A 27,921-nucleotide genomic window follows, 5' to 3' on the forward strand; every position below is an offset into this window, starting at 1 on the left:
ACACACACACACACTCACACATGATAACACAACTCAGAGACGACTGCTCACTTTACACCAACATGTTTTACATAAACCATCTCTCCCACATAGTGAATCTTATATGATTGGGTGAATTTAAATGGGATGTTTGGCGACATCTTCGAGCATCATTTGAACAGCTGTGCTCTTCACTCTTTACTGCACGAAGTTCAGCAACATGCTGTGGCAGCTTTGTGCCAACTAGACTAAACAGGATCTAATTTTAAAGCTTCAAAGCTTCAAAACTCAGTGTATTGTGTAAAACCGGTGGAGTTCCCATTAAATTAAGTTTAAATTAAGTTTAATTTTCAATAACTGGTGAGATTTTGCACAATATACAGCAAAATATAAAACAAAAGATGGGAAAAACTCAACTCACTTTAACAATAATTTTAAGTTTATTGGAAGTTTTTAAGGTTTAGTGGAGGGAGACTCGGTTATCTTTTTGTCTAGCAGTGCTGGTGTGGCCCCAGTATGCAAATATTTCTTTATTTAGACGTACCTGATTCAGCATGCACCAGCAATGGCACTATGAAATGTGACTGATTAAATCCTTACAGAGTTTGACTAAATAAAGGTTCAATTAAATGTCACTCAAACCAAAACATCTATGTAGCAACAAACTACTGACCCACGCGAACCAGGGGTGTCTTTCTTCTCGCATTTCCTGTCTGCCTCTGCGCTGAAATAGACCCTTTTCACAGCAGACATTTTGACTCGTCACAGTAACAGAGACGCAAGCGTAACTCTTTACATTAACGATGTCTCTGTTCCATTTAAGGGCTCCAGTAAGCCGTGCCTTTGAGCCAGCGTGCACAATGTTAGGGTTCTGGAATTGGCTAAACTAAATGGTATGCAGCCATCATTAACATTATTAATCACATTGTGCTTTTCCTGTTGAAAGGTCTATATCAAATAAAGACAGTAATGCCCCCCAAAAGACCCCAAGGATCCAGCAGCAAGACATCTTCAGCAAGAGAGGTCGGAGATTTGGGCCACATGTCCCCAAATCACAGCTCAGAACAACTTGGATTTTTCAGAGGGACATCTCGAGCAATTTGCCAAATTGGTGGGTAGGTGGGCTTCGAGACCAAAAACACTGGATGTCTGAAGTGAAGACATATTCCTTCTGAGTCAATGAATCCTAGTTTGTGTTGGGACAATGTCGCTGTGAGGAAATACCTTGACAAGCACAACAAATCCATTAATGTTTACACTCATGGTTTAAGTTTTACTGAGCAGGTGTATTTCCTCCTGGCCACCGTCTTCACCTTTCCACATTTTATTTACCGCAGCATTTTGTGTCCTCCAAGAGAGACAGAGACACAGAAAATACAGGAGTTCTAACAATACCACTGAGATATGGTTAATTATTCTCTGTAATCTAACAGGTCAGAGTCCAGGTCTAGAATATCTGCACATTTCTTTTACTTCTTTTGGAGGTGAAGCCTCAACTTTGTGGCCAGTTTATTAGCTAAAACGTCTACATTGTGTATTTTTGCAATTATATCCTTTGTTGTTTTGGTGCCAGTTTTACCCTTTTCTTATTTACAGACATTTCTATTCAAGAATGAATAACCATCATCTAAACCTTCAGTAATTTGCACACAGATGAACCTGAAAATACAGATTAACTTTTATATCTCTGTTCTGAGAGTCTGCAATAGTTGTATCAGGTATAATTCGTTGATACTTTCCCAGTTGTTTACTTCTATGGAAGAGCCTTGACGATGTGGACTTTCTACCCTCTAAATTATGAGTGAATACCAACAGGAAACAATAGAGTTTTCCTCTGTATCTATCATAAATATGGGCTTTTGACAAGATAAGCTATCAGGAAGGCTCTGTTTTATAACTTACCGAAAGAAGGTAGAAAAAAAGGGGGCAGGTCTTATGCTGTTCATAAAGATTAGGTGTAGCAACAAAACACAGATAAATAGTCGCAAACAGAAGACATGAGACACACGAACAGGTGGTAATAACTCACTGGTATAAAACGCATTTGACAGTAAATCACAGTCTACAATCCTAAATACAGACCATACAGATTTTGTCATTCACATCAAGATGAAGACCCTGGCATTGCTCTCACTGAGCCTAGCAGGTAAGAGACATCATAAACATTTTTCTGCTGTGTGTCTGTTAGATTTCGCATGTACGTTCAAATTTCAACTTATCACTCACTCACTTATTTGCTGTGATGACTGAAGTTGAAACACGAGCTTTGTCACGTCCTTAAAGAGAGTCTAGTTAACTATCAATCCCATGTTTATCTCATCATTTCACTCACTAATCATTCTGTTATTTGTAATTGTTGGTCAGGATTTACAAGGAAATGTTATAGTTGAGTTAGAGTGTATTGCTCCTATGTAGGAGGAGTGGGGGTCTTTTTACACGTCTGTGCCTTTGTCCCATTGTCTCACAATCCATCCATATATGCAGTAAAGGAATCTGCTATATTGCACCAGAAACTTTATTTAAAATGTTCTCTTTTCAGTGGCTCTGGGAATGCCACCATTTGTTCAAGATGTGGCACAGAACCCTGTTTTGACAGAAGTGGACCAGAGCCCTCTGCGGGGAGATTGGGTTCCTGAGCAGGGTCACGTGGTGGTGGACGAACCTCTGCCACAAGTCAGGCTAGGGTCCAAGGAGCAGCAGGAAAAACTGGCTCCGGTGCCGGTGGACATGGAGCAGAGCCAGAATATGGTAGAACTAGAGGTTAAAGTGAAGACAGATGCTGGAGTGGAGAAAGATGGTGAAGTAAAGACAGATGTTAAGAAGGAGCCAGAGGTTAAACCAGAGCCTGAGGTTAAGGTGGAACAAGACAACATGGTGGAACTAGAGATTAAAGTGAAGCCAGTGGTTAAGAACGACCCAGAGCTCAAAGCAGAGCCAGAAGTTAAGGTGGATCCAGAGGTTGAGGTGAACCAGGAGCTAAAAGCAGAGTCAGAAGTTAAGGTGGATCCAGAGGTTGAGGTGGACCAGGAGCTAAAAGCAGAGTCAGAAGTTAAGGTGGATCTAGAGGTTAATGTGGACCCAGAAGTAAATCTGAATCCAGAAATTATGGCTGAACTAGAGGTTAACGTGAAGCCAGAGGTTGAGATGGAGCCAGAGCTCAAAGATGACCCAGCCTTTAAGGTGGAATCAGAGGTTAAGGTGGAGCCAGATGTTCAAGGGGAGATAGAGCCTGAAGTGAAGACCACGTTTAATGAGGAGGAGGTTCAAGAGGACTTTCATGTGCAAATGAACCTCGAGCCAGAGACTGAAACAGGTCAGGAGTCCGAAGAGAGGCACATTGACATGGAGGAAAAATATGAAATGGTGGGCGAGCCAGTCATGGAGTTGGAGCCACTGGATGATGACGGCATGTTTGGAGAGGAACTGAGCAATACGAAGTTGTCGGAGGTGGAAAAGTCTTTGAGGGTGGCATTTCAGAATCAAGATCAACCTCCGCCAGAGGAGGAGGGGCTTATTATGAGTGAGCAGAACTACGTTTTAAATGAAGAACCAATCATGGAGCTGGAGCCTGAGACAAGGGAAGAGCCCTTCTTACGTCAAAAGGTTGTGCCAGATGCTGCTATCATGCAAGAAGGGCCAGCATTGGACATTATGGGGCAGCAGATGCCATCTTTAGAGGAGTATTTCCCAAATGAAGAGGCTAGGATGGGGATGGAGTCTAGCAAATTGCAAGATTCTCTCAAAGCAGAGGGGTCGGACTATTTGATGATGGAAGAACCAGTGAGGGAGGAGGAGCTGTTTCCAGTCCTGGAAGACAATTCTGTGCTTGATGGAGGTTTTCAGATTGATGTCGTGCCTAAAATAGAAAAAAGGGATTTGATGAGACAGGGAGTTAGATACCCTGTAGAAAGAGGACCATCATCAAAACAAGACCAGCAAGGTAAAGTGCAAGTAAAATATTACAAACACACACACACACACACACACACACACACACACACACACAGTCCTTAGGTGCATCTAAGTTTTGTTTTAAGATAGATTTGAAAACCTTAAGTGTGAAAATGTAATTTTACTTTTTAGCCACATGGCGGAGCTGTTGGCCTGGTGTGGTACTTGAGAGGAAGTGTTACCAGTTCTTCAAAGAGCCAAAGGGGGCTGCAGATGCCGAGGTATTTACATGTTCTCCACTATCTCAAAGATGCACCATGAAATCTTTATAAAGTTAGACTTCTTTCGCAACACACAGCCGATAATGTGCATAATCCCAGCTGTCTTCTCTGTTTTATGTGCAGTTCTTCTGCCAGGAACATTTCCCTGGTGGCCACCTGGCCTCCATCACGAGCCAACACATTCACAGAGAGGTGATGAACATGATGCTGAGGCAAAACGGGGAATATACACGCACCTGGGTTGGAGGACTACAATATTTGGAGGTGCGTATGTTCAGTCAGCGAGTAGGGGGTCGTAAGTCTGTTAATGAAAATACAAAATGATAATTAACCCCTCACTTATCGCACCATGAGAGGGATTCATTTTACTGCTAGGTTTGTATCTGGCGAATGAAGTAAATAAAAGAATCCTCATGCACCTCATTAATCTCCTTTTATCTGTCAGACTGGTCGCTTTATCTGGTTGGATGGATCCCACTGGGACTACGCTGATTGGCTGTCGGGGGAGCCCAATAACACAGCAGATGTGGAGAACTGTGTGGAAGTGCTGGCGCTTGGTAGGAGTCACATTGTTGTTTAAAGTTGAACTGAAGGCACACTCTTACCAAATATGAATATTGACCACTGTGCCACTTTGTTTCTGATCTGCTGTTTGTTTATCTTTCAGGAAATGGAAAGTTCAATGACTTCACATGTTGGGAACCTCAGGCTTTCATCTGCTCCTTCCCATATTAGTGAATGTACAATGAGCTCCTTTCCCATGTGCTTCCTTGTCTGCTCTGTTGTTGGTTGCAGAGTTTTGTTGCTTTTTTCTTTAACCATACAATAAATCCTATCTCACACAGTGACTTAAAGGCCCTGAAAACATATTTCCTCATTCAGCTACTTATTATGAGTAATGTGATCCTCAATTAACACATAATGTTCTACCAAAGTTAGGACACTTTTGGTTGTGTCACATTAGAGATTTCTGTGTTTCTGTTTTTCTCTGTACACTTCTCATTCATTTGAAGGGGGCGGGGCTTAGTTGGAAAAAGGTGATGTCACATACTCCCACAGTCCAATCAGGATTCATCAACATGCAAATCAGAATTAGATGACAGCTGGTCATTTTTAGTCGTGAATATTAATGTTATGGAGAAATACTTGACATCTGAAGCCACGTTTTTAGAGACATTATATTCTTATGTGGTTTTATTTGTTTTTGATAACAAGATAATAAAGTGAACGTGATATTTTATTATTGAGCTTGTTGTGATTATTACCCTTGTGAAAGAAGTATACATAATTGCACATAATTTAAGTGAACTTAGCATTCTACCTTCTTCCACTTTTAGGATAACCACTAACACACATTTAATATGCAAGAAATATAATCATGATATGATGAAATATGTCTTAAATAAAAAGGAAATGTAGTATGAGTAACTAGATCTCAAGTGTATCTTCATTAAGTACGAAACAGTGTATTTAAATATTAGAATATATTTAATTACAACTGGTGTCTCAAGTGCACTTAAGTGTAGTTCAGTATATTTTAAATTGCACTAGTTATATATCACTAATAAATCAAGTACAATATTTGTAAAAATAGCACAGTTTAAGTAGAGAAAGCGTAGTACACTTTTGAGTACAATTTAAAATATATTTTTATATACATTAAATATTTTAATAAAATGTGATTTCAGTAGAATAAAGCCCTGAAATGTATTAATAAAATATAATTGTTTAAAAAGATTTCAAGTGCGTCTGTATTAGGTCCCAAAAAGTGTATTTAAACATACTTCATTACATATATTTTAAATTGCACTAGTTATATATTGTTAATACATTAAGTACAATGTTTGTGAGTCACAAACAGCAAGTGCAGAAATCCAAGCAAACATTTGAGTACAATTAAATCTTTTTTTATACACTTGAAACACCTGAAAATGTGACTTTAGTAGATGCAAGCTTTACCCTCAGTTGTCAGTTTATTAGGTACACTTAGCTAAAACACACTCTGACATAATTTAGCCAGGTGTACCTCATAAACTGGCCACTGGGTGTGCAGTATATTCCCTCTCAGTTGGAGCAGCCCCATTGGCCTGCAGCATGGGGCATTTTTGAGGTTTAGGTGATGAGTGTTTACCAGGAAAAAGTGACACAACCATCCGTCTGTTGGGTGCATCTAAACCTCCAGTCCATCCAGGATCCATATACGGCAGGCCCAGTTTACTCAACACACGGACTCCAGGGATTCTGGCTTATTTTGCCAGATCAGGGACCAGTCACTGTGTCCGAGAGAGAGTGATCTGCTCTGGTGCCAAAAATCTGACGAAAGCTGTTCACACCCAGATTCATGTTCACTGTCTGTAACATTGCTGGCTGGATAAGTATGTTTGATTACTTTCTCCTGTCAATGTGGCATCCTCGCCTTCCCCTTTAAAATTACAGAAGCTTAGCGCCCATTAACTGATATATTCACACACTCACGCTGCACATGCGGCTCCTGTAAAGCCTGCCGGGACTCACATGTTGCTGTGTGTGACTGTGACTCATTTTCCACTGGCCTGCACAACCTTTTCTGACCTTTGGACATGGAGGTGAGGATTACCAACCCTAAGGTGATGACTGGCAGCTCTTTATCCTTCTATTTTAATTGCTGCCCGTTCCACATATACAGTACATACGTCCACCACCACTACACTCATGCACTAATATGTTTATTCAAATTCAGCAATAAGCTATTGTTTGAGAAATATAATCTTTGGCACATGTGAGCGTTGCAGACTCTCCTTTGTTCCCCTACCAGGAAAAGTGACTTTTGCTGGATTTAAGAGATCACAGTGTGAGGTGCATTTCCAATCTATTAATGGAGATATATCATAGCTTTGCTGTACATTGTGGGTACATTATAAAATCATATTTTTAGACTTGGTACATCAGATCTGGTTAGCCATCATCAGGCGGGTATAGAAGTTGAAACAGATTAATAAGATATGTCATTTTGGCAAAACAAGAAAGTATGTGCAATATATCATTCATCACCAGTGATTGATAAATGAAATAGAGAGCGGTGGATTCATGGTGTCGAGATCCTGATGCTGTGGAAATCCCCTAATACCTTGACTGCTTATTAGAGTTGCTGTTTAGATGAGAGTGACTCAGTGTTGCTGCTTGCCATCTGTCAGTTCAAGTCATTTTCTAGCTTCGTGCAGCACAACCAGTTGTCTGCTGGCGTGTGTGTGAGTGTGTGTGTGTTCATGCACCGAGGCTGTGAATCCTCCTGACTGAGCCCTACAGCCCGGCTTACAAACACTTCATCCATGCTCAGTCGTAAACTTTGCATCACAAGCTGGACTCCGCCGGTAGTACGAAAACAGACTGTAAACAGAGTTTACACCACCGCCTTTTATAGTGCAGATACATAGCAGCGCTAATCTGTGTGCTTTTCTTCATGTTAGTGTGCGCGGCAGCTCTGTGTGGACAAATAGACCAATTTCCATGAGAACATACCTTTAGCTCAGACCATGTTAGTGTGTTCAAGAGCGGGTTTTAACTACAACTCATGTATACTCTATGATATTCTTACCATTTTTTAATGCATTCTAAAAACGTTCACTATTCGTTCCCATTCGTTTCTGAATGATTTGAAAATCAATTTACAGACTCTTATAAAACTTTCCTGAGTTGTGAAATCCATCACAATGAACATCAAGTCTGCATTAATGATTTTTCAACGTGACATGGTGTGGTAAGGCAGTTTATATTGTTGAATGATTGATTGATTTAAACTTGATGTTCATTTAAACAGTTTACCCAACTCTCTTTCAAAAGTCTGCTTATTGAATATCATACAGTAGGAACATGTATGCAAACCAGTGGTTTAATGAGTTGGAAGGAAAAGTGCATTAAAACCATTAAAAGATATTTTTTCTACAAATTATGTATACACAAAGACACAGTTCATTCTGCAAAGCATGCTGCTGTGTTTTAGAGGTTCAGCTGTGCTCGTGGACCAAGTTAAACTTAAATTGATCATCTCATGAAGTTATTTGTGACTTTGTTGGGAACATAATGATGTGACAACTTTTGTGCTGTTGTTTTTCTCTTTTCACTCTAAGGGACTGTATGAATGTTATTAGGGGGGAGAGAGGGGTAGGAAAGGGGAGGGTATTATTTTTATTTTGAAGGTATGGTAGTTTTTGGGAGTGTAGGGGAGGGTCTTTTATATTATATTTATTTATTATCTTTTTATATTTATATATATTCTGTCTCTGTATCAACATTTTATTAATGTGTCGTTGGTGGTGCACTTTAGAAGTCCCTGGTTCAAACCTGGCTGCATCCCTCTCCCTCATTTGCTGTCATCTCTCGACTATTGCTATTTAATAAAGGCATTATAAATTATTTGAAAAAATATCAATGTTTATGTGGTGCGGAGGATGTTACAGTCAAGAGGAGGGCTTAAAGAAAACATTAACGGCCCTGGGGAGGGCCTTGCTTTTTTTACAAAGTGAATTATAATGTTCAGCCTCGCTCACCACCACAATCATTTTCATAGTTTTCCAGTTCACACATAAAAGCTGCCATAGCTTTTCAAAAGGTCATACAGCCTCTCACTGGATTTTCAAACACAACTCGGCTCTGTGATGTTTTGTTGTCGCTTCTGCTTGTTGACTGACTCATAAACTTTTATGTGTTTATGTTTATGTGCAACACAAGTGGGACCTGGAGGGGAGGAGGGAGAAAGAAAAGCAGGATAAGCTTGATGAAGGTATTAAAGGTGGAAGTGTCAGTTCCAGGTCAGGCCAGGGTAAAATCTCCTCACTCTCCTGCTGATTGTAGTAGAAGTTAACACTATTCTGCTTGGAGCATGCCAGGTGGCACACATCCATCTCATACATCCACAACAGATCTGCTCATAGCCCTCCCAGGATCAACATAAATATGCAAATATGTTGGCACAGTGCACAGTGTGAATGTGTTGTCCTCAAATGTTTGCTTGCCCCTGCAGTCCGACCTGAAACTCCTGCTTAAAGCCAGATGTCTGCTTCATTAAGGGTGAGAGGAGGGAATAATGAGAGAAACTTTCTGCAGATGTTCCTCTTAGGAAAAAAAATGCTGGACCTGATTTTGAAGCCACAGTAATAAACACTAATATACAGAATATAAACACTGGCAACAAGAGTTGATGTGAAAGTTTTGGGAGGGGTCAGGATTGGTCATCTGTCAGACACTACAAATCTCTGCTTCTGTCTCTCAAATCTGTCCGTCAGAGACCCCAGAGACCCCAGCCTCACTCAGGGGTGTGTCACTATAAACACGACAACACAGCAGAGAGACGTGCAGACACAACGAGGAAAGAGGAAGAAGAGACAACTGCTTCATACAGGTATGTTTCACACATTCTGAAGAGCTTTTTTTGATTTTTTAAATGAATGAGATAAACCTTCACCTACTTCTGATGACAGGAATTATTTTTAAAATATATCAAACTGTGTCCTTCATATGTGATGTGCATCTGAGGTAAAGAGCAACCCGATGTGTCCTCTGTATCCCTGTCTGTTGCTTGTTGACCTCAGGGTTTAACCAGCTGTGTTTCTGGGCTCCAGACTGGAGTCCAGTGACAGCTAAAGGGACTAGAGGACTAAATCTAGTCAGTTCTGAACCCAATCCAACTTTTACTGAGCTTAAAATAAATCACAAACACACAAATCATTTAACAAGCACACTCAAAATGAATCACAATTCCTAGCCAGAGAAACGGCAACAATATAAATGTCTGTCGTAATCCAAATGATTGAAAAGTAAAGATATGTGCAGTCCATCAACACAACACACTTTCAATTATGTGAGAAGCTAATTATTGTAACATTTTCATATTTGTCAAAATATAACAAGGGAGGATTTTATATATATTATAACATGCAAATATTTATAACATGCAGTTTGATGTGTTTTAAGAGGTACAGCAAGACATGTACAATAGCTAGAGGTAGTACTGTTATTTAAAGGGGCACTCCACTAATTTCACACAGGTTACTTGTTATGAAGACTTTTCTTAATTCTGTGGAAAGGTCATAATGATTGTGTTTGAGGCTTAAAATGTTTAATAGAAAGTTTGTGTTATGAAGTGAAGGTTATGGGCTTTGAAAGAAGTGGATCCAGTGTTTCTTTACCTTGGCCCATAATTGGGACTAAAAATCAGGATATCTCGGCCTCTGTTGCGCCAATTTCAACCATCCTTTTTCTAACCTGTCTCTTGTGAGTCCCCCGGGTTTTTGGAAGTGTAATGCAAATTTGCTAGAGTGCCCCTTTAAGGTGTCTTATATCTCATGTCACACAAATAAAATAATTTAACCACTTCTACTTCTACAGTGTTAAGCGGTCATGGAGAGATCGTCCACAGTCAGCCAACCTGTCCAAAAGAGGCAAAAGGAGGTGGATGACAAAAAACAGGATGGGAAACTACCGGTGGAGCAGGGGACCACAGATGAGGGTAACTTTGGAACGAACACCCAAGAGTTATGTGAATGTCTCTTGTATTCTGCTCCGCCGTCTCTAGTCTAGTTTCTGTATTGCAGAGGAGAGAAACAGCAGATTTGTTGCACTGATCAGAGATGTAAGTCTGCAGAATTGTAACGTGACTCTCTCCTCCACAGCGTTAACTGACCAAAAGGTGATGGCAGGAGAGGCTTTGGACAGGAGGAGCATCTGGGAGCCGAGTGTTTACTACGCGCTGGGAAAGGAGTCTTTTTATTTTGCTGGTCATGATATCAGCATCCGCGAGTCTATGGATACTTATGGTGCTCTGATCTGGCCCGGGGTACGCCCTGCCGTCACTGTGTGTATCTGTACATTCATTACCTGGTTGTTGTAAATGTGATAATGTGAATTTATTTTGTAGGCGATAGCTTTGTGCCAGTTCTTGGAGAATAACCAGCAAGAATTGAACCTGATGGACAAGGCGGTGCTGGAGATTGGAGCTGGGACTGGTTTGCTCTCAATAGTGGCCAGCCTGCTTGGTAAGTCTATTATAATGAAGTCCATTTGTACAATATGTACTGTCTGCATGAAACAATAACTTTGTCTGCAAGAATTCACCAGTAAGTCTTGGCACTGAAGTTCTAAATAATAACTCATAAACAGACTTTATGGCCAACTTTACTGCCAATACATGCAAATACTGACAATATTGTTTAGTTGTATATCAAATGAATAATCAAATTCGCATTAATCATGACATTTTTATAAAAGTTAGTATTTTAGTAATTTAGTAATTTCTTACTTAAGACATACTTAGAACAATCGTGGTACTCTTTGATTGTGGTGGTTGCAGAAAAGCCATGACTGTTATATATATGCCCTGAATATTTTACGGGTATCTGCTCATCTTTTGTGTGAAATTTACATTTTGGCCGGTTGGTGGAACTCGGGGGAATATCAGAGGGTCACTGAAACAGTGGGAGTCATTGTCTGAGGACCATGACTATCCACCCACATCAAAATGTCTGCATCACAAACAGCCTCTATCAATAGACAACGAAAAGAAATCCATGAAGTTACAATTATTCAACACGAGCATTACTGACTGACTTTAAACACTGTTTAAAATGAATGTCTTCTGTCTGAACACGCAGCCGGTCCTGCTGTTGGTTTAGTGAGAGGATCAAGATCCAAGTGGTCACACATCATTAATGATAACGTCAAAGTGGAATTTCAAGTTTTATCATCACATTTATGATTTGAGTCAACACCTCTAGTCAGCATTTTTCAGCCTGTAAGGACAAACCTTTTAGTTTCCCATTTTTGTTTTTCCACTCTTTGGCCTTTAAGATTCAGAGCTTTAGAGCTGCGAACATTAACATTTTGTCAATTATAAGTTATTCGCTTGTAATTGTTTAACAAACTGAATGTGTAAACAATTACACATTAAAAAAATTAGGCTGCAGTTATTCTATATTTTTCTTCTTGTCAATAAGTCCCAAAAAAGACCAAAATCAACAACATGTTAGTCCGTCTCTTAATACTTTCTGACTTCCTTACTCTGTCTGTGGCTCTCAGACTCAAGCCCATTGCTTACTACTTAAGACAAGTTTTCTCACATGAATGTTTATACCAAATTTCATACATTTATCAAATAGAGACATTCCATTCAAAACCACCGCTAGATGAAAAGTCAGGATCACCAAAGTCATTAGGTTTCATCTTCAGAGGACCACAAATGTCTTTTCAACATTTCATGGCAATCCCTAAAATAGTTGATGAGATATTTCAGTCTGGACCAAAGTGGTAGACCGAACAAGCGACAGACCAGCATTTCATTCCTAGAGAATTGCCGCTAGCCATTAGCCATTAGCATAGCTGAAATGCGGTGTATGGGTCTTCCTATCTGTACTTCAGCGGCCTTGTTGCTCTGTACTCTTTTCCAGGTGCTTGGGTGACAGCTACTGACCTGCCAGACATCTTGTCAAATCTGTCCTTTAACCTTCTGCGGAACACCAAGGGCCGGTCCCGCTACACCCCTCAGGTGGCTGCCCTTACCTGGGGTCAGGACCTGGAGCGAGACTTTCCCTACCCGTCCTATCGCTACGACTACGTGCTCGCAGCCGATGTGGTCTATCACCACGACTGCCTTGAAGAACTACTGAGAACCATGCGTCACTTTTGCCGACCAGGAAGTGGGACAACGCTGCTGTGGGCCAACAAGGTTCGGTTTCAGTCAGACTTGAGGTTCACAGACGGCTTTAAGAGCAGTTTCAACACCACGCTGCTCATTGAGCTCCCACAGCAGGAGGTGAGGATATACAAGGCCACAGTGAAGGAGTGACAGAGGAGCATCAGGAGGTGGAGTTTGTCGAGATGTTAAAGAGTTTGTGTTTTAATTTTGAGGAAAAAAGAGGAACTTCCATTTTCCTCTCGCTGATTTAAATCAATGTAGAGAAAAGTCTGGTTTTGATCTGTGTTTACACGACATTCCTGGACAGTGCTGTGAAGCAGAAGGCAGAACGGAAGCTGAATAAGCTATTTTATTTGCCAGTACGTTTTCATACATTTGATATTTCTGACTTTATTCAACTTTTGCTCAACAATTTGTTTTGAAAATAAATCGATTTGCTGTTAATATTTCTCTATATTCAAATTTGTCAAACAACTACACTACATAAACCTTTATCAACGGTCGGCTATTTGTGCAAAGAGTCAATTATGAACCATGAAATAAACACATGAGAAAATGTTTTCCAAAATCATGAAACTTTGCGTTTCTGTGGGCTTAGCTTTCGGTATTTGAATAGCATCAATTAATTTAGCTGAATATAACAAAAGCACTTTCCATTAAATGGCATACACTAAATAGGAGCACATAATAGGAGCAATAATATACACATTGTACATGTTCAACATGTCAAGACTGTCACTTAGCACCAAACATACCACATAACTAAACCTCTGCTTAGAAATGTGACTTTTAAAATGCGTTTTAAATCTAAAAGCATTATAATAATTTTACACATGCACACACAAAGAGAGGAGAGTGAACGGACAGAGAGAGGGACAAAGAAATAGAAGATGAAGAGAGTGTGTGTGTGGGCAGAGGATACAATGTCAATACATTTCTTTTTTCTTAACTCCTAAATCTATGCTAAAGTCCATTCCAGGTTGAAAATCCCCCTCCATTCTGTTCTTGTTGTTTCCTGCACTCACCAATGAAAGTTTAGAGTCTCAAACTGACTCTGCGATCAGAAAGTTCAGAAGAGACTTGTGTCTGTCCTGAGTATTTGAGTCTTCATGCCGCATGTTCTAGAGAACCACAAGTCTGTACACTGTATGGTTGATGTATTTTCAAGGTGTTTCAACAACTCTACGATACGCAGCAGGTTGATGACTTTGGCTGCTCTAGTATGGACTCCCTGCGGAGGTCGTTCGGGATGCTGCCTTCAGGACCCCAAATGTTGAGCTCTCCATAAATGCCCATGTCGATCATCTCCTCTTGCCAGGGGATGGGGATGTTCCCTGAGGAGAATTCATCGAAAAAGGTCTTGTCAGGATCCTCCAAGGTCACTCCCTTCACCGAGGAGAAAGCCCCGACGTCATCCAGACTTTTAGCGTACACCACTTTAGGGTCAGGGACAAAAGGAGGAGGCAGAATACCTGGAGAGAGGTGATAAATGGAAATTAAAATCTCAACTGTAAGAGATGTGAAGCCATTTTGGGGGTCTAAAGAAAAAAGAAATAAGCTTTTTTATTTTGGACAAAGTGCTTATTCATGCCAATGTTTATTTCAAGTTCTAGAGGTTATACACAACCCTGAACAAAATAAGAAAGTATTAAAGATAAATACCTGCATTCAGTTTCCTCCAGTTGATGTCATTGAAAAATGGGTGCGCTCTTATCTCATCACAGCACCCGTTCTTAAAACCCATCCTCTGATCAACCTCTTTGGCGAGCAGCCCATCACAGAGCGACTTTGCATGCTCGCTGAAATTGTCTGGATAGGTCACCACCCGTGTCAGCATGCGCTCTTTCATCTCCTCACGTTCAACCTAAACAGGACGCAAGTATTGTTAATTCTCATCCTCTCATTTATTATTTAAGTTCGACATTTTGTGCAAAGGTTTGATGGAAGGCGACTAACCTTCTCCCCCCTGTTTCTGAATGGGTTCTTAGCAGCCATAAACTCAAACAGCGTCACTCCCAGAGTGAAGTAGTCGACCGAAAAGTCATACTTCTCTCCTTTCAGCATTTCTGGAGACATGTACCCTGCAAGATCCAAAAGAAACATCTGATTAAGTATGTAAACAATGAAATTACACCTTTAAATATGAAATAGCTTAGTAACTACTTTGCAGATACAAATGAGACCCACCTGGTGTCCCAGCATATCCTTTGGTCATTGTTTTGCCTTCTTTTAGCTCCACAGCAAGACCCAGGTCAGATATACGCACATTCCCTGGTCGACAACATAAATACATCTTAATTAGCTATTAATTGCACATGGACAATGGCATTTCTTCTAGCGTTTGGCTCAGAATTATTACCGTCATTATCTAGCAGCACATTTTCTGGTTTGAGATCTCGGTAGATGATCCTTTTCTGGTGGAGGTGCTCCATGCCTTGGATGATCTGAGCGATGTAAAAACAGGCTCTGGGCTCCTCAAACCCCGGGTTGTTCTCATCCACCAGGTAGATGTGGTACCTTCAGGGAACACAGAACAGGTGAGCTTTTGCATACAGCTTGCCAATGTGTTGTCGCTACGTGGGTTTTACATAAAATAGTTCATTTGGCATACTACGATCCTGCTGTTGTCATTAGCAAACTACAGTCCGTACATTAAAATCAAATTTTCAAGAAATAAAGGGATTTTTTTAATCGAGAAACCTTACTTATAATGGTTTTATCATATATTATTAAATAAATGTGACTTTAAGTGGCTGGTGCTTTTTAAGGAACCAATCAGAGTCATTCTTGTGACCAAAATGAATTTCTAGCCCTTTGTCTCCTAAAATAACAGCTAATGTTTGCATAAAGCCTGCAGTCAAGTGTAACTTCAACAACTGACTATCTCAGCTGAATGTAAAAGAGATACTGTAACTGACTGACATGTTGTTTCCACCACACACCCATGTGCTGGACTACAGACAACTAAATGTGCATATTATTAAATATAATCCATCCCACTGTGAAGACACTGTATTTAGAAACCGTCAGTCAGGGATGAATTGTGGCACATTTGTACGATTGTTAAAGGTATCACAGCTGACTTTGAGGAATATTACATCTCTCAGTCTTTTGGTCAACTGCACACCCTCTGTTGGAAATGGAGATATTGAAAAGGTATTGTAGAAAAACATTGTTCTGTCTGCCAAATTACATACATTCTTTTACAATTTAGTAGTAAAGGGATGAGGAACATGTGCTCTAACTGTTTCCTGTACATTGTTCATGTTTGTGCCTTGAAACGTGAGAGTTTTTCAGAGTGTGAAGTTACTTGAGGTCTCCTCCATTCATGATGGTCATGACCAGACAGAGTTCGTCCTTTGTCTGGAAGGCGTACGCCAATGACACAATAAAGCGACTGTGAACCCTCGCAAGAATCCTCTTCTCCACCATCGCCCCCTGCAGGAGAAAGTTGGGAAAGACAATTTGGAAAAACAATGGCACAGAGACATTTTTAAAAAAGAGAAAAACATAAAACCACAGGGAATTTTCTTCCATCGAGTTGAAGAAGAATATGCTGATGTGCATTAAAATGAATTTCAAAGAATGACCTCAGACAAGTCAAGGGCGAGATATAACTGTGCCAAGAAGTTCCATTCAGAAGAGCTTTCCACTAAAGCTCCCTGTAATCACTCTATCCCTGTCTCAGTTGTTTAATACTGCAGGCTAAAGCCAAACGAGACAGAGGCAGGGACAAAGATGATTAGCACCATCGCAGTCTCAGCGCAGGGCACTTTCTCTGGAACATAAAGCCAGCAACAATACCTTTATTAATCAAATCACTGCATGCATCGCAATTACAAGAGCTTTGCATTTCCCTGAAATCTCATGCAAGGAAATGTGGAGATACTGTACTCATGTTGTGGCACTTTATGTAATCTGAGGCTTTCTTAAGTAGAGCAAGGGCCAAGGTTTTATATTCTGACAATTCATTTTGTCCTTTACTGGTTCTCGGTGTTAGATATGTTTGGCTACAATTGATGACATCAGTCTAAATCATTTTAAAACTATTTGTCTATTAAAATAAAGGCTGACAGGCATACAACTGGAATAAAGGAGCATATTATCAAGAGTGACAACTGTTCTCTCACCTCGTAGCCTTTCCTCTTCTTCAGCCTCTTCTTGTTGAGTTTCTTACAGGCATACAGTTTTCCCGTGGCTTTCGTCTGACAGGCAGACACCTCCCCAAACCCACCTTTCCCCAGCACGCGGAAGTCTAGGAACCAGTCTGCATCCATGGGCTGCATCTCGAGCCACTTCCACTGCAGGAACCTCTTCAGATACATGCTCTCCAGGAAGAAAGTGTAGGGGGCGTCCCGCAGATAGTCCAACGTTGTGGTCAATGCTGCGGCAAACAAGTCATCGCCTACGGCCTCCTGGCCTTCCTTCACCTTCACTATGATGTCCTCAGGCAGGAAGGGGCAGTAGTGTTTGGCAGAGGGGTCCATGTAACGTTGGACAATCTTTGAGGCCTTCTTTACCCTGTCAGAATCCTCCGCCATGTCATAGTCCTCGATGTCTCTCCACAAACGGGAGGCCCCGTGATACTCTTGATTTGCATTCAAGAATTCCCTAAAGAGGCGTTTGCCGATAGGCTGTTCCACGCAGACCAAGTCAAAGGCCAAATCCAGGGTGTCCCGCAGGCCCTCACACACAGTGATGTGGGGCAATTTGAGGCGAGAATGGTACTTCTTATCCCGAGCTGCTGCTGGATTAGAGCCATCGATGCTTCCACGGGCATTGATGTAAGCAGAGTTCGCTACCACCGTGGTCAGTCCTCCGATATCCATGTTGAGGGTAGGTGACTGTTAGGCAACGCAAAGAGGAGACATTGCAAAGAGAAAACTGAAGCAGAGGATAAATGCCGCTCACTAATGTGCAGGGGTGAGGCAGTATGAAGCAAAGGTGAGAAAACAGGAGACAGATCACAGAGTAGTGGCCGAGGGAGCATGAGAGAGGAATGTGAACTTGAGGCTGGTGTCTCAACTAGATCCCAGCACACTTTGAGCACTGTACCACCCTCAGTCTCTCACACTCACACACACACACACACACACACACACACCTGAGTCAACACCTTTCGGTAATCCATTAACACCCTAATGCCCCAGACAAAGTGTGCGAGCACATGCTGGAACAGAACAACACAGGCAGCATATGCAGCTGGAGTGTCACCCATCAATCTACTGGAAAATTACAATGAGCAGCGGGACGTTCATGTAGACGGCAGTCAAGCAGTTGCTGGATATTAAAAGCAATCATGTTCATGATTGAACAGGAGGCCTACAGATAATCACAATATATTGGATTGTTTTTTCAATACATCAGACCTTTACATTTAGAAAATGAATTCAAATGTAGCTTCATTTAAATAAAAATGCTGAAGTGGGAAAGGGAACTGTAGAATAGGTTCAAAATGTTCAATTATATCTCAATACAATACTGACATGTGAATAAGGATTATTGGTTGCTGTAATTGTTTTTGCTGTCCATAGTAGCAACAAAGAGATCCCATCTAAAAGCAAATGCAATGTAAGGGCTGGGGGACAAGTTCAAGTCCTAGTTAGTGTAAAATGACATTCTCAAGTCCAGCTGAAGCGAATGAGGCTTCGGTGGTCTTAGCCAAACAAATCAAGTGGGTATCTTCCAAAGTCAGCCTTTCTAATACAAAAGGACTGCTTTGTCACTCTCCTCCTGCCGCAGCTCAGCAAGGAAACACTGTGGAAGCACAAAGACGGAATCTTGTGCTAAAAAAGACGGTAACTTTCAAGGGTGCCCACTTGATTTGAGTCATCATATTAGCTTCAGCTGAACTACAATATGATTTTACACACAATCAGGACTGTGTATTTTATCCCTCATCAGACATTGAAACTGCTCCTGCAGCCACTGCGGACAGGGGGAATGATTACAGCAACCAATAATACTTTTCAAAGTACATATGGGCATGAGTTTTGTTTTAAGATGAAGAAAATCTGAACCTTTCCTTTAATATGTGCAAGATATTTTAAGGGGGAAAAGGGTTTAAATGTCATGCACTGACATGTTTTGCTGCCTCAGAATCAGACTTATTAAGCAGACGTCAGACACTGAAAATAACCCCCCCCCCCCAAATGACACTGTGCCTGCAGCATGTGCTTCATTTAGGCCCTTATCGGTTCTCCATGTCAAAAACATTCGGGCACCTCATTAAAAAAAGGGCCCAGCTTCAATGTCAGCAACTTCCCTTGTAAATCCGTCCATATATTGAAATTAAAAAGCTTAGACATGGAACTGTGGGCGCTTAATATAAAGACCAATGGCATGGTGAATAAAGGAGCATATAATCGATTGTTCTCACCTCAGATACCTCCTCTTCTTGAGTGCTTAGCATGTAGTTTTCCTGTGGCTTTCCTCTGACAAGCAGACACCTCCCCAAACCCACCTTTCTCCAGCACACGCAAGTCCAGGAACCAGTCTTAATCCTTTTTTAAGGACTCAAATCAGTTGAGGGTCTTAAAAACTGAAACATTCTTTCACCAGGTCTTTTGGTGGGTGAAGTGTTTTTTGTAAAAAGCCTAGGTGCTTACAATGCAGAAATAAATAAAATGTGATATTCTGAGATATTATTTCTGCTAACAAATTAGAAATATCTTTGCAGCAGGCCTGACACATACAATAGGCAACCATTGTTTCTGCATAAAATCCACATAAATTATAGATACAAAATTATTAAAACAATCTATATTTAATTTGCAAACTTATATTAGATTACAGAAAAAGTATTTGGAAGAGTCAGTACATGTGTTGCTAAGTTTTAAAAGGGAGATCTTTGAAGGGAATACATAAAGACCTATGCAACCACACATTTTGTTACATCAATCATTTTTGAAGGTCTACCTTTACCACTGGCCTCTAAAGGATGCTATGAGCTACAATCGTCGTAGGATTCATATACGTAATTCACAAACAAAGCTTATTTACCTATGAGGAGCCTGGGTTATAAAAGTCTTTACCTTGCTGGTGCCATTATTTTGTAAACACTACCAAGGCGTTAACAGGGCGGTGACGGAGAATTCCTCAACTCCAGAAAACAAAACCAAAAAAAAAAAAACTAGCAAACAAGATCAGGAAAGCAGCTGCCTACAGAACAGAAAGAAGCCAGCCCAACACAATGGGGGATAAGAAACAAGTTCAAATTATTGCCCAGAACACAAAACAAAAAAGGTATCAACACATCTGATGGAGCCCCATCCTGGGATGCCACGGCAACTGTATTGGGCCATTCAGAATCCATGGTGTTGCACTAACACAGCATGTTAAAGCAGACACTTTGGCCATATTGGAACATTTTGATCATCATCATGTCTGCCATATGTATTTGCAAAATAATAGGAATAACTATTCAAACAAGTACATTATACATTCTCCAACAGCAGTAGATTTTACAGAGGTTTTTTTTTTTTTTTTTGGTGGGATGGCTTATTGAGAAGTGGATTAGACATACAAAGACTTCAGAGTGGCGGCCGGGCCACAGACTACAGTTCCCTTGGACGACACCTCCCCCAGAGCTGTGGTGCAGGTGCACGTGATTCAGGAGCAGAAAAAGATGGGTGCAACATACACCTCTGTTCTTTCAATATTCATCTACACCCCTGAGAAAGCCAGACAGAAATACAGGCATGGGACAAGGGGGGGGTTGAAGAAGCACACACAAAAAAGGGGACTAAATTCCCAAGGTGAAGGTGGTTTGAAGGACTGTGCTTGTTGGAGTGGCGAGGCGTAGACAGGTTAGTCTTCATCATCATTTTCATCATACTCTTCCTCGTCATCATCGTCCCCCATATAAGACACTGGAGTCTCCACACGAGACCCACTGTAGTGGGAGTCATTCGAGCTGGAGGCCATGGTGCCATCAGTGCAGCCATCACTACAAGGAGAGGAGACGTTAAGAAAGATAAGTAAGAAAGGTCACAGAGCAGAGGGAGGTGAGCAGAACAACATCTGCTTTCTGTCACATTTATAGGATGAGTTACAGGCAGGACATCTCACCTGCTTGCAGGGTAACGGGCTCCATTGGCAGAGGACCCTCCAGTGATGTAGACGTTACTGATGGGACCCTTTGCCATCTCTGGAAAAAAAGAAAATACATCAACTCTCCTCTGCAGTCACACCACTGTTACGGTGAAGACCCACAAGAAGCGAGCAAATCATGCCACATCGCCTCTGCTACTAGTCACTCGCCGCTGTGTGTTGGCGCTCAAAAGGTAGAAAAAACATTGTATAAATAAGCAGGCTACGACTTTCTCCAAAAATGTAAGTAACTACGTGTCAACTTCGTGTTGTTTGTATCTGTAATATTGGAGGCAAGGGACATAAAAAAAGAGGGATCCCAGAAACTACAATAATAATCTTCCTCCACGGACGTTCATCCACTCCATACAAAAAGCAAAATCTGTTGCTTACCTTGGTGTCATGTTGAGATGTAGGGAACTAAACCAAGGTGAAGTAACAACCTTTCACCTGCAGATTGTAATCTCATATCCAGTTTACTGTGGCTGCGGCTTCTTTTACTGTCCATTATTTCTTTAAAACTGATCCGCTGACCAATAAATCTCTGACAAATGTCCTAGACAACTTTCAACACACATAACTGCTTTGCAAGAACAGACTCTGTTGTTCACAAAGTCAAGGCTTTTAATGTGAAGCTGAAAAAAAGGTTGAGCATGTGGTACACGCTGTGGCACTGACCTATAACGTAGGGCTCCAGAGCTTTGGGCACCAGGCTACGTGCCACCTTCAGATCCTCTGGAGAACACTTTCCCACCTCCAAACCGCACGCCATGCCCATACGCTTCAGCACCTCAATGTCATCATGGATCTCAAACATGCTGTCAAAATTGAACAAATACTCGAACCTGCAGATGAGAACAAGAGACAATTTAACAAAAAGAAGAATTGCAAATCTAACTTTAAGGTGGTTCAAGGAGTTTTGACAGAAAGACAGTGCTAGTGTTTATATGTAACAGAATGGTGTGTTGGCCATTTTAAAAGTTAAAACACATGCAATTTGGACCATAACACCACGTTATAAGGAGCAGTGCAGTGCAGGATGGTGGCAATTATGTAACACTGTCACAACTGTCACAATATTGAGTCTTAAGTATGGATGGTGAGAGATATAAAATACTCTAACAGCTATCACAAAACTTTATGAAGAGAATGTAGGAGCACCTCATAAAGTAAAGAGATTTTAAAAGGATGTAATCCCCCTACCGTTGGCTAAAAGGACATTATTATTATTTACATTTCCCACCAAAATAATTAATGTTCAACCAGAAGCCTGAAGATTAAGTGCATGTGTTTGTTGCAGATTACACTATGACGGTTTAGATATACTGATGGGACTACTGCTTTAATCAATTTCCTGAGTTTTTACCACCAAAGGCAATAAAGTTCAGTATCTTTATTGGCATACAATTTTTCTTTACATCTATTCACGTAAATGAAACAGGGTTTGAAGCAGGGAGCAGGAGAGGACTTCAATTGCATGTTAGTGGATTGTTCATGTTCCATCTCTGGTTACCCTTTAAAATTAAAAAAGTGCTGGATGACAGTTTGCTTGCATCCCAAGTGGACATATTTAAACAGCTACATACTGAACTTTTGAAGTCGTCTTAAGAAACTGTGTCTCTGTTTATCACACTCTTCTTGATGCCCCACCTTAATAACTTGGCACTCAAGATTTCCAAATAACTTAACTTACTTGCCTGGCTGGAAAAATATTAACCTGCAAATAATACATTCTACTAGCCTAAATTGGGCTAGTGATAATTTGCCTTGACTAGTCGAACTTTTCTCCTACTTTTGCCAGGGATAATAACTCTTAAATTCAAGCCTGGCTAGAGGGCTAAATAGTCAGCATTTATCCCTTCAATATAGGGAGGTTAAATTATTAGGTAATTTCGCAGGTCTTCATCCCTGCACTGTTCTTTTGCTATTAATTTAAAGACCATGAATCTTGAAGGTACACAGAAATGTAGGCTAGCAGAATCACATACTTGTCATTAGAGATGCTGCAGTCGATGACAGTTTTCTTGCTGGTGTTGACAATAATGAAAGGAAGGTGGATGATGGAGTTGGGAGGTGGAGGTCTGTTTGCCTGCTGCTCTGTCTGTCTGTTCCGCTGAACCAGGTTCTTAAAAGCTATTTGCTGTAAAGACAAGATCAAAGAAAGATGGAAGCTTTGAAGAAGCTACAGAGCTTTTGGTTTAGAAAAAAAAGCACATTCAACATTTCAAAAACAAAACATTTCTGCTACATTCTTCAGCAATGCAGCAATTTACACTCCTGCGTTGTTCGGGTAAAGCGAAGAAACTGATTTGTAGTTCAGCACAAAATTTCTCCCACTGATTGTCATACAACCAGCGTAGCACAAAATGGACTGCTTGTTTCATTATGTACCCCCAAAGTAATTGTATATAGACTCAGTGGCCACTTTATTAGGTACACATGTAAACTCTAATCCAATCCACCATTACAAAGATAATCATGTTCCGTTTTGATTGACACTGTCAGAGAGGTATTAATTTAACTATATGCTTATAGTTGAAGGTGGTGTTGTACTGGACTACATCGTATTGCGACATGTTTCTAATTTTTTTCCTCTCTATTAACATGAGCGGGGAAGAATATTAGAAACATCTTTCAATGTAAAGCAGTCCAATTACATACCACTGCAAACTACAACCTCAACAATGAACATGTAGTTAAATTGACACATCTACGATTACGTCAATTACAGAATTAGAAAGGTAGAAATTATGGCTGAGCTGTTGTATTGGACTGCATTAGTTTACAGGTGGCCACTGAGTGTACCTTCTTGCACTCAAAGCAGAAAATTAAAGAGCTCTTATTGATGCTTGATGTTGCCTTCAGAATGAATAATCATAGAAGCTACATGTGAAGACCCCCTGAACACATTAGTCCATTCCCACCTGCAGTATGAGCTCCTGAAGCTGTGATTGTTTCTGCTTAATCCTCTCCAGTCGTCTTTGTCTCTCCACCTACAGTTGAAACAAAGGAATAATGATTAGAAGTTATATTATACGTAAAAGGCAAGACATCCCGCACACAAGTTATTGTGAGAACTGTCTTCACTGCATGTTTCTACCTCTAAGTTTTGGCACTCTTGCGCTGAGTTGGTGGGAAGGCCAATCCATTTGATTTCTTTCTTTTCTTTAGAGATAATGTTCATGGCCATGAGCACATTAAGTGCATCGTACACACGCCGCCGAATGTTCTTCTGGTCATACACATGCTATTATGGAAAAACAAGATTCAAATTATTAAAACAGAAACTTCTAAATTGTTAAATGTTAATTATAAAATAGGTTTGCATCATTCTGAGAAGATGTCAAGCAGCTGCAGCACTCACCGAGTCATTGGGTGACATGTGGTTGTCTGAAGAGCTAAATTCTGCGACCAGTTCATCTGCCACTTCATTGTAGGTGGTTACTCCTTTCTTCTGCACCTTCTCACACACTTTCATGGAGAAATGCCTCAAGCCCTTCCCGTTCTTTTCCCCTTTCTTACCACGTTTTCTGCAGACAGAACACACGACACACAATGATTAATATATCAAGCCTATGTATTTTCTTTCTATATATTAAATGACAGACTTTATACATGCTAAAAACTCTTAACTGAATCTCCACAGAGATCCACAATGATTCCAAGATTACAAACACAAGGACCTTTTGAAGACTAACCCTGATGACCAAGGAGAGGCGTCGGATGGTTGACTCTGAGTGAGGAACTGAGAACTGGGCGTATGTGGACTGTTTACCAAAATGGTATTGGTTACTGTTGGCCTCTGGGGTGTCCCAATCACCTACACAGGACAGCGCAAAAGACAGGAAAGAAAATATTAAAGGATAGGTCCTGTTCAGGTCTGTCTTAAAACAATGGTCAGGTTTGCTTACTGTAATAATTCATTCTGTTTATAGTGGCCAGTAAAACATCCTCTCCTAATGCACTTTCAATGTAAGTAATTTAGTATGAGGCTTCAGTCGTATGGAAGATCTGCTTGATTTGTTTAACTCAAAGTTGCTGTCTTTTTAGTACTCAGGAAATGCATCCTCTGCTGAGCTCTTTGCCAGACTTGACGTGTTCAGGAACCAGCAGAGTCGCTGGTTATGTTAACACTGAGAAGTTGGTGTTTTGGACCCTCTCCACGTTGGACCCGCTGGTGTGCAGTTGGAAATGGTCTACAATTATCCATTGTGTCTTATGAACTTTACAAGACAAGTTCTGGTCCTTGACAACTTCACTCATGTTTTTTGTTTTAGGCTACAGCCCTTTTGGTTGATACAAGGACGGGTTGAGCTAATAATAATAATAATAATAATAATAATAATAATAATAATAATAATAATAATAGGAACGCTCCATGTAATTATCCTCAATAAAAACTACAATTACTGTTTAGTCCCTTGGATTTGTTTGGGTATTTGTTGTATACTGACCGATGGAGCAGAAGCAGTAAAGTTGAATGATAATTATTTCATTTAATTTGTGGCTTCACAAATTTCCTTTTAGTTCACTTTATTAACTTGTAACTTATTAAAATAGACACTGACAATTGCTTGAATAAAATTGTAATTAGTAGAATTGTATTATAGTATAAGATTAGTCTTTTGGACATCTTCATTGACTAACCAATGATTAGTCACCAACATGATCGATGTTCAATGAAAGAAACTGCTTTAAATCAGCTTCCCTAACAGTAGTATGAAGCAACTAGGAGATAGGTGATCTATTCCTTCACTAAGGTAATATCTAAGCTGATTTCCGTTATGTATACATTCCATGTATATAATGGGATGATGGGTGTAATCCTGCTGACTGTAGAGTTGATAAGCTTAGGATCAACTGCCTCCACCTAACCTCCGCCCGGTCACCTCACAATGATAATGGAGGGGGCTTACACAACAGTAAGACACAGCGGAGAAACCCAGCATGCAAATCTCTACACAAATGCATCTGTGGGTTGCTAACAATTTAGAGAGCTGAACTTTTCATATATATTTTGAGAGCTTCGAAACACTCGAAATGTGGTTAAAGCACAAATACAAGACATTATAAGACTGTACAGTGTGGTCGTTGTGTGGCACATCACTCACCATGTGTGGCACATGTTGCATGTGTGCAGCAATGTTCACATTGGATGGCCCAAGAGTTTTGGGTAGTAGCTGTTTGGCCACAGGGGCAGCTGTAGGCTGGACAGTAACTAAAGATAGGACACCTAATAGAAGACATGAGAGGACCAGTAATGAGCAGAGCTCTTGATTGATACTCCATTGCCCCCTATCGTCCAACTACAAGCATATAGGCCTACACCTGAAAAAACATTGTTTCCTTTGTGACACAGGCAATCAATTAGACTAGACCGTATGTAACATAAAGACAATACTGTTTGCAAATGCTGTATAAAAGGCAATTACTAGTCACTTATACCTTTGCTAGGGCTCATATTCTGATCGATGAAAACCTTCAGCTCTCCATTTGTTTCAATCAGACCAGCCTGTGAAGAATAAGAACTTAATACACTCCAAAAATCACAACATTAAAGATGTTAAGCAAAAAGAGTACAGAAGAAGAAACATGAGGTTATAGGATATGTCTTAACACATGTGCCTTCACCTAACATGAGCTACAGTGCCTACAAGATGTCCCATGAACTAAACAGCGGTGTCCATTAACAACCATGCATATAGTTACTTACATCTTTAGCCATGATCCAAAAGGACCGGAGGAGTTGAGCTTCAGGTTAAAAAGAAAATGTTCTCCTATTCGTCACTATTCAGACCCCTGAAGATAGAAAGAGGGTAAACTATTGAATTACAGAGGTAAGTTTATAGTTTCACCCAAATATCACATTTTCTCCAAAATGTTTCCTGGGCTTAAATATATTTTGATATGTTTTTGGTATGAAATGAAACTAAACTTATTTCTGAGGCCCATTAGAACTGCTTGCTGCCAGCACACTGTTCAAAGCTACATCACTAACGTTAGCTTGGGTTACCCGGTATTCTTCTTACAAGACAAAATTGAAGGAAAATGTGTATATTTTAGACCAAAATCAATTCTAGGAGGCGCTGAGTTGCATTTCCGAATACACTGCGTATGCAGAAAACCATATTAAACCATCCCTTGATGCTCAAAACTTTTACTACGCTAAGTGTGCACAAGGCCTACTTCAGGTACCGAGCACGTCCGGAGGAGAGGCATCGTCGAACTTCTGCTACAGGTCACGCAAACATGCTAACTTTATCTCACAAGCGCAAAACTATTAATGAGACTAAAGTGATAGCACCATATGATAACAGATATTACTGACGTGTGCGGTAGCAACAGCATTCATATCATACGGCGACAGCAATGAACAATCTTTTGTTGAATGCAGCTAGCTAACTGTTACTGCTAACAGTTAGCGTTGGACACAGCTTACTGGCGTTAGCCAGCTAGTTAGCTTATGCACGTTTTGAAAGGATTCACATTAAATTTAGCGATTATTGGTTACGTGCTGCAGGTTCAAGACAAAGTTGAGTATGGGTTAACATTTAAGATTTGTGTGTGCATTTCGCACGATGAATGAAGTTAATATAGTGATTCTGTGCACTTACGAGTGCACTCCTGTTTCTTCGACGGCTGTTGTTGTTGGCATTTGAGAATGGAGGAAGAGGAGGTCTAAATCCCTACCAAACAGGAAACAAACTAAGCAATGTCGAAGTACTTTACAATAATTATATAGTCAATTCAAGGGACAAAATATTTTATTAGTGTTGAGTATTTAACTCTTGAGTTTATTTTTTCTTCAAGTTTCTGTCTTTTGTCTTTATACAGTAAGTAATGCCAGAGTTGCCTGTTGGTCGAGTATTGAGGCTGTATACAAAGTGATCGTTTTCAGTAACTAGAAAAAGACGAACCACTGAAAGAGTAAACACATAAAGTTAACAATGAATTAGAAGCAAGATGTGTTTTATTCAGACTGTACATGTAGTGATACATATAAGTCGCACCCAA

At 40.5% G+C, this 27,921-nt stretch overlaps 3 protein-coding genes across 3 annotated transcripts; 1 reads left to right on the forward strand and 2 right to left on the reverse strand.

Moving 5' to 3' along the window:
• Nucleotides 1–10,526: 10,526 nt before the first annotated feature.
• Nucleotides 10,527–12,980, forward strand: mettl21cb (methyltransferase 21C, AARS1 lysine b). The gene is made up of 4 exons (XM_070915252.1): nt 10,527–10,635; nt 10,799–10,962; nt 11,044–11,161; nt 12,569–12,980. The coding sequence occupies exons 1-4, from the start codon at nt 10,527–10,529 to the stop codon at nt 12,964–12,966; spliced, it is 789 nt and encodes a 262-aa protein (XP_070771353.1). The 3' UTR covers nt 12,967–12,980.
• Nucleotides 12,981–13,998: 1,018 nt separating this feature from the next.
• On the reverse strand, nt 13,999–17,654 carry LOC139292036 (rhodopsin kinase GRK1-like). Its single transcript, XM_070914163.1, has 7 exons — nt 16,947–17,654; nt 16,127–16,254; nt 15,176–15,333; nt 15,004–15,087; nt 14,773–14,897; nt 14,479–14,680; nt 13,999–14,288 (listed from the first exon to the last, which is right to left on the reverse strand). The coding sequence occupies exons 1-7, from the start codon at nt 17,643–17,645 to the stop codon at nt 13,999–14,001; spliced, it is 1,686 nt and encodes a 561-aa protein (XP_070770264.1). The 5' UTR covers nt 17,646–17,654.
• A 1,973-nt stretch (nt 17,655–19,627) lies between these two features.
• Nucleotides 19,628–27,594, reverse strand: tfdp1a (transcription factor Dp-1, a). Its single transcript, XM_070914531.1, has 12 exons — nt 27,522–27,594; nt 26,621–26,706; nt 26,353–26,419; nt 26,019–26,140; nt 24,606–24,727; nt 24,272–24,437; nt 24,008–24,154; nt 23,832–23,900; nt 22,896–23,047; nt 21,586–21,752; nt 20,887–20,965; nt 19,628–20,764 (listed from the first exon to the last, which is right to left on the reverse strand). The coding sequence occupies exons 2-12, from the start codon at nt 26,630–26,632 to the stop codon at nt 20,626–20,628; spliced, it is 1,242 nt and encodes a 413-aa protein (XP_070770632.1). The 5' UTR covers nt 26,633–26,706; nt 27,522–27,594; the 3' UTR covers nt 19,628–20,625.
• Nucleotides 27,595–27,921: the final 327 nt, after the last annotated feature.

This window comes from Enoplosus armatus, chromosome 11, assembly GCF_043641665.1.
Source record: "Enoplosus armatus isolate fEnoArm2 chromosome 11, fEnoArm2.hap1, whole genome shotgun sequence".
NCBI lineage: Eukaryota > Metazoa > Chordata > Actinopteri > Centrarchiformes > Enoplosidae > Enoplosus > Enoplosus armatus.

Coding starts and splice junctions, on each gene's coding strand:
- tfdp1a (XM_070914531.1), bottom strand. Junction 24,728..26,018: donor TGCAACATGTGCCACACATG/GTGAGTGATGTG, acceptor TGTCCTGTGTAG/GTGATTGGGACACCCCAGAG. Junction 24,155..24,271: donor ACATGTCACCCAATGACTCG/GTGAGTGCTGCA, acceptor TTTCCATAATAG/CATGTGTATGACCAGAAGAA.
- LOC139292036 (XM_070914163.1), bottom strand. CDS start 17,645: ATGGATATCGGAGGACTGACCACGGTGGTAGCGAACTCTGCTTACATC. Junction 15,088..15,175: donor TGTGCTGCTAGATAATGACG/GTAATAATTCTG, acceptor GTTGTCGACCAG/GGAATGTGCGTATATCTGAC. Junction 14,289..14,478: donor CTGGAGGAAACTGAATGCAG/GTATTTATCTTT, acceptor ACCTCTCTCCAG/GTATTCTGCCTCCTCCTTTT.
- mettl21cb (XM_070915252.1), top strand. CDS start 10,527: ATGGAGAGATCGTCCACAGTCAGCCAACCTGTCCAAAAGAGGCAAAAG. Junction 10,636..10,798: donor GCAGGGGACCACAGATGAGG/GTAACTTTGGAA, acceptor TCTCCTCCACAG/CGTTAACTGACCAAAAGGTG. Junction 11,162..12,568: donor AATAGTGGCCAGCCTGCTTG/GTAAGTCTATTA, acceptor ACTCTTTTCCAG/GTGCTTGGGTGACAGCTACT.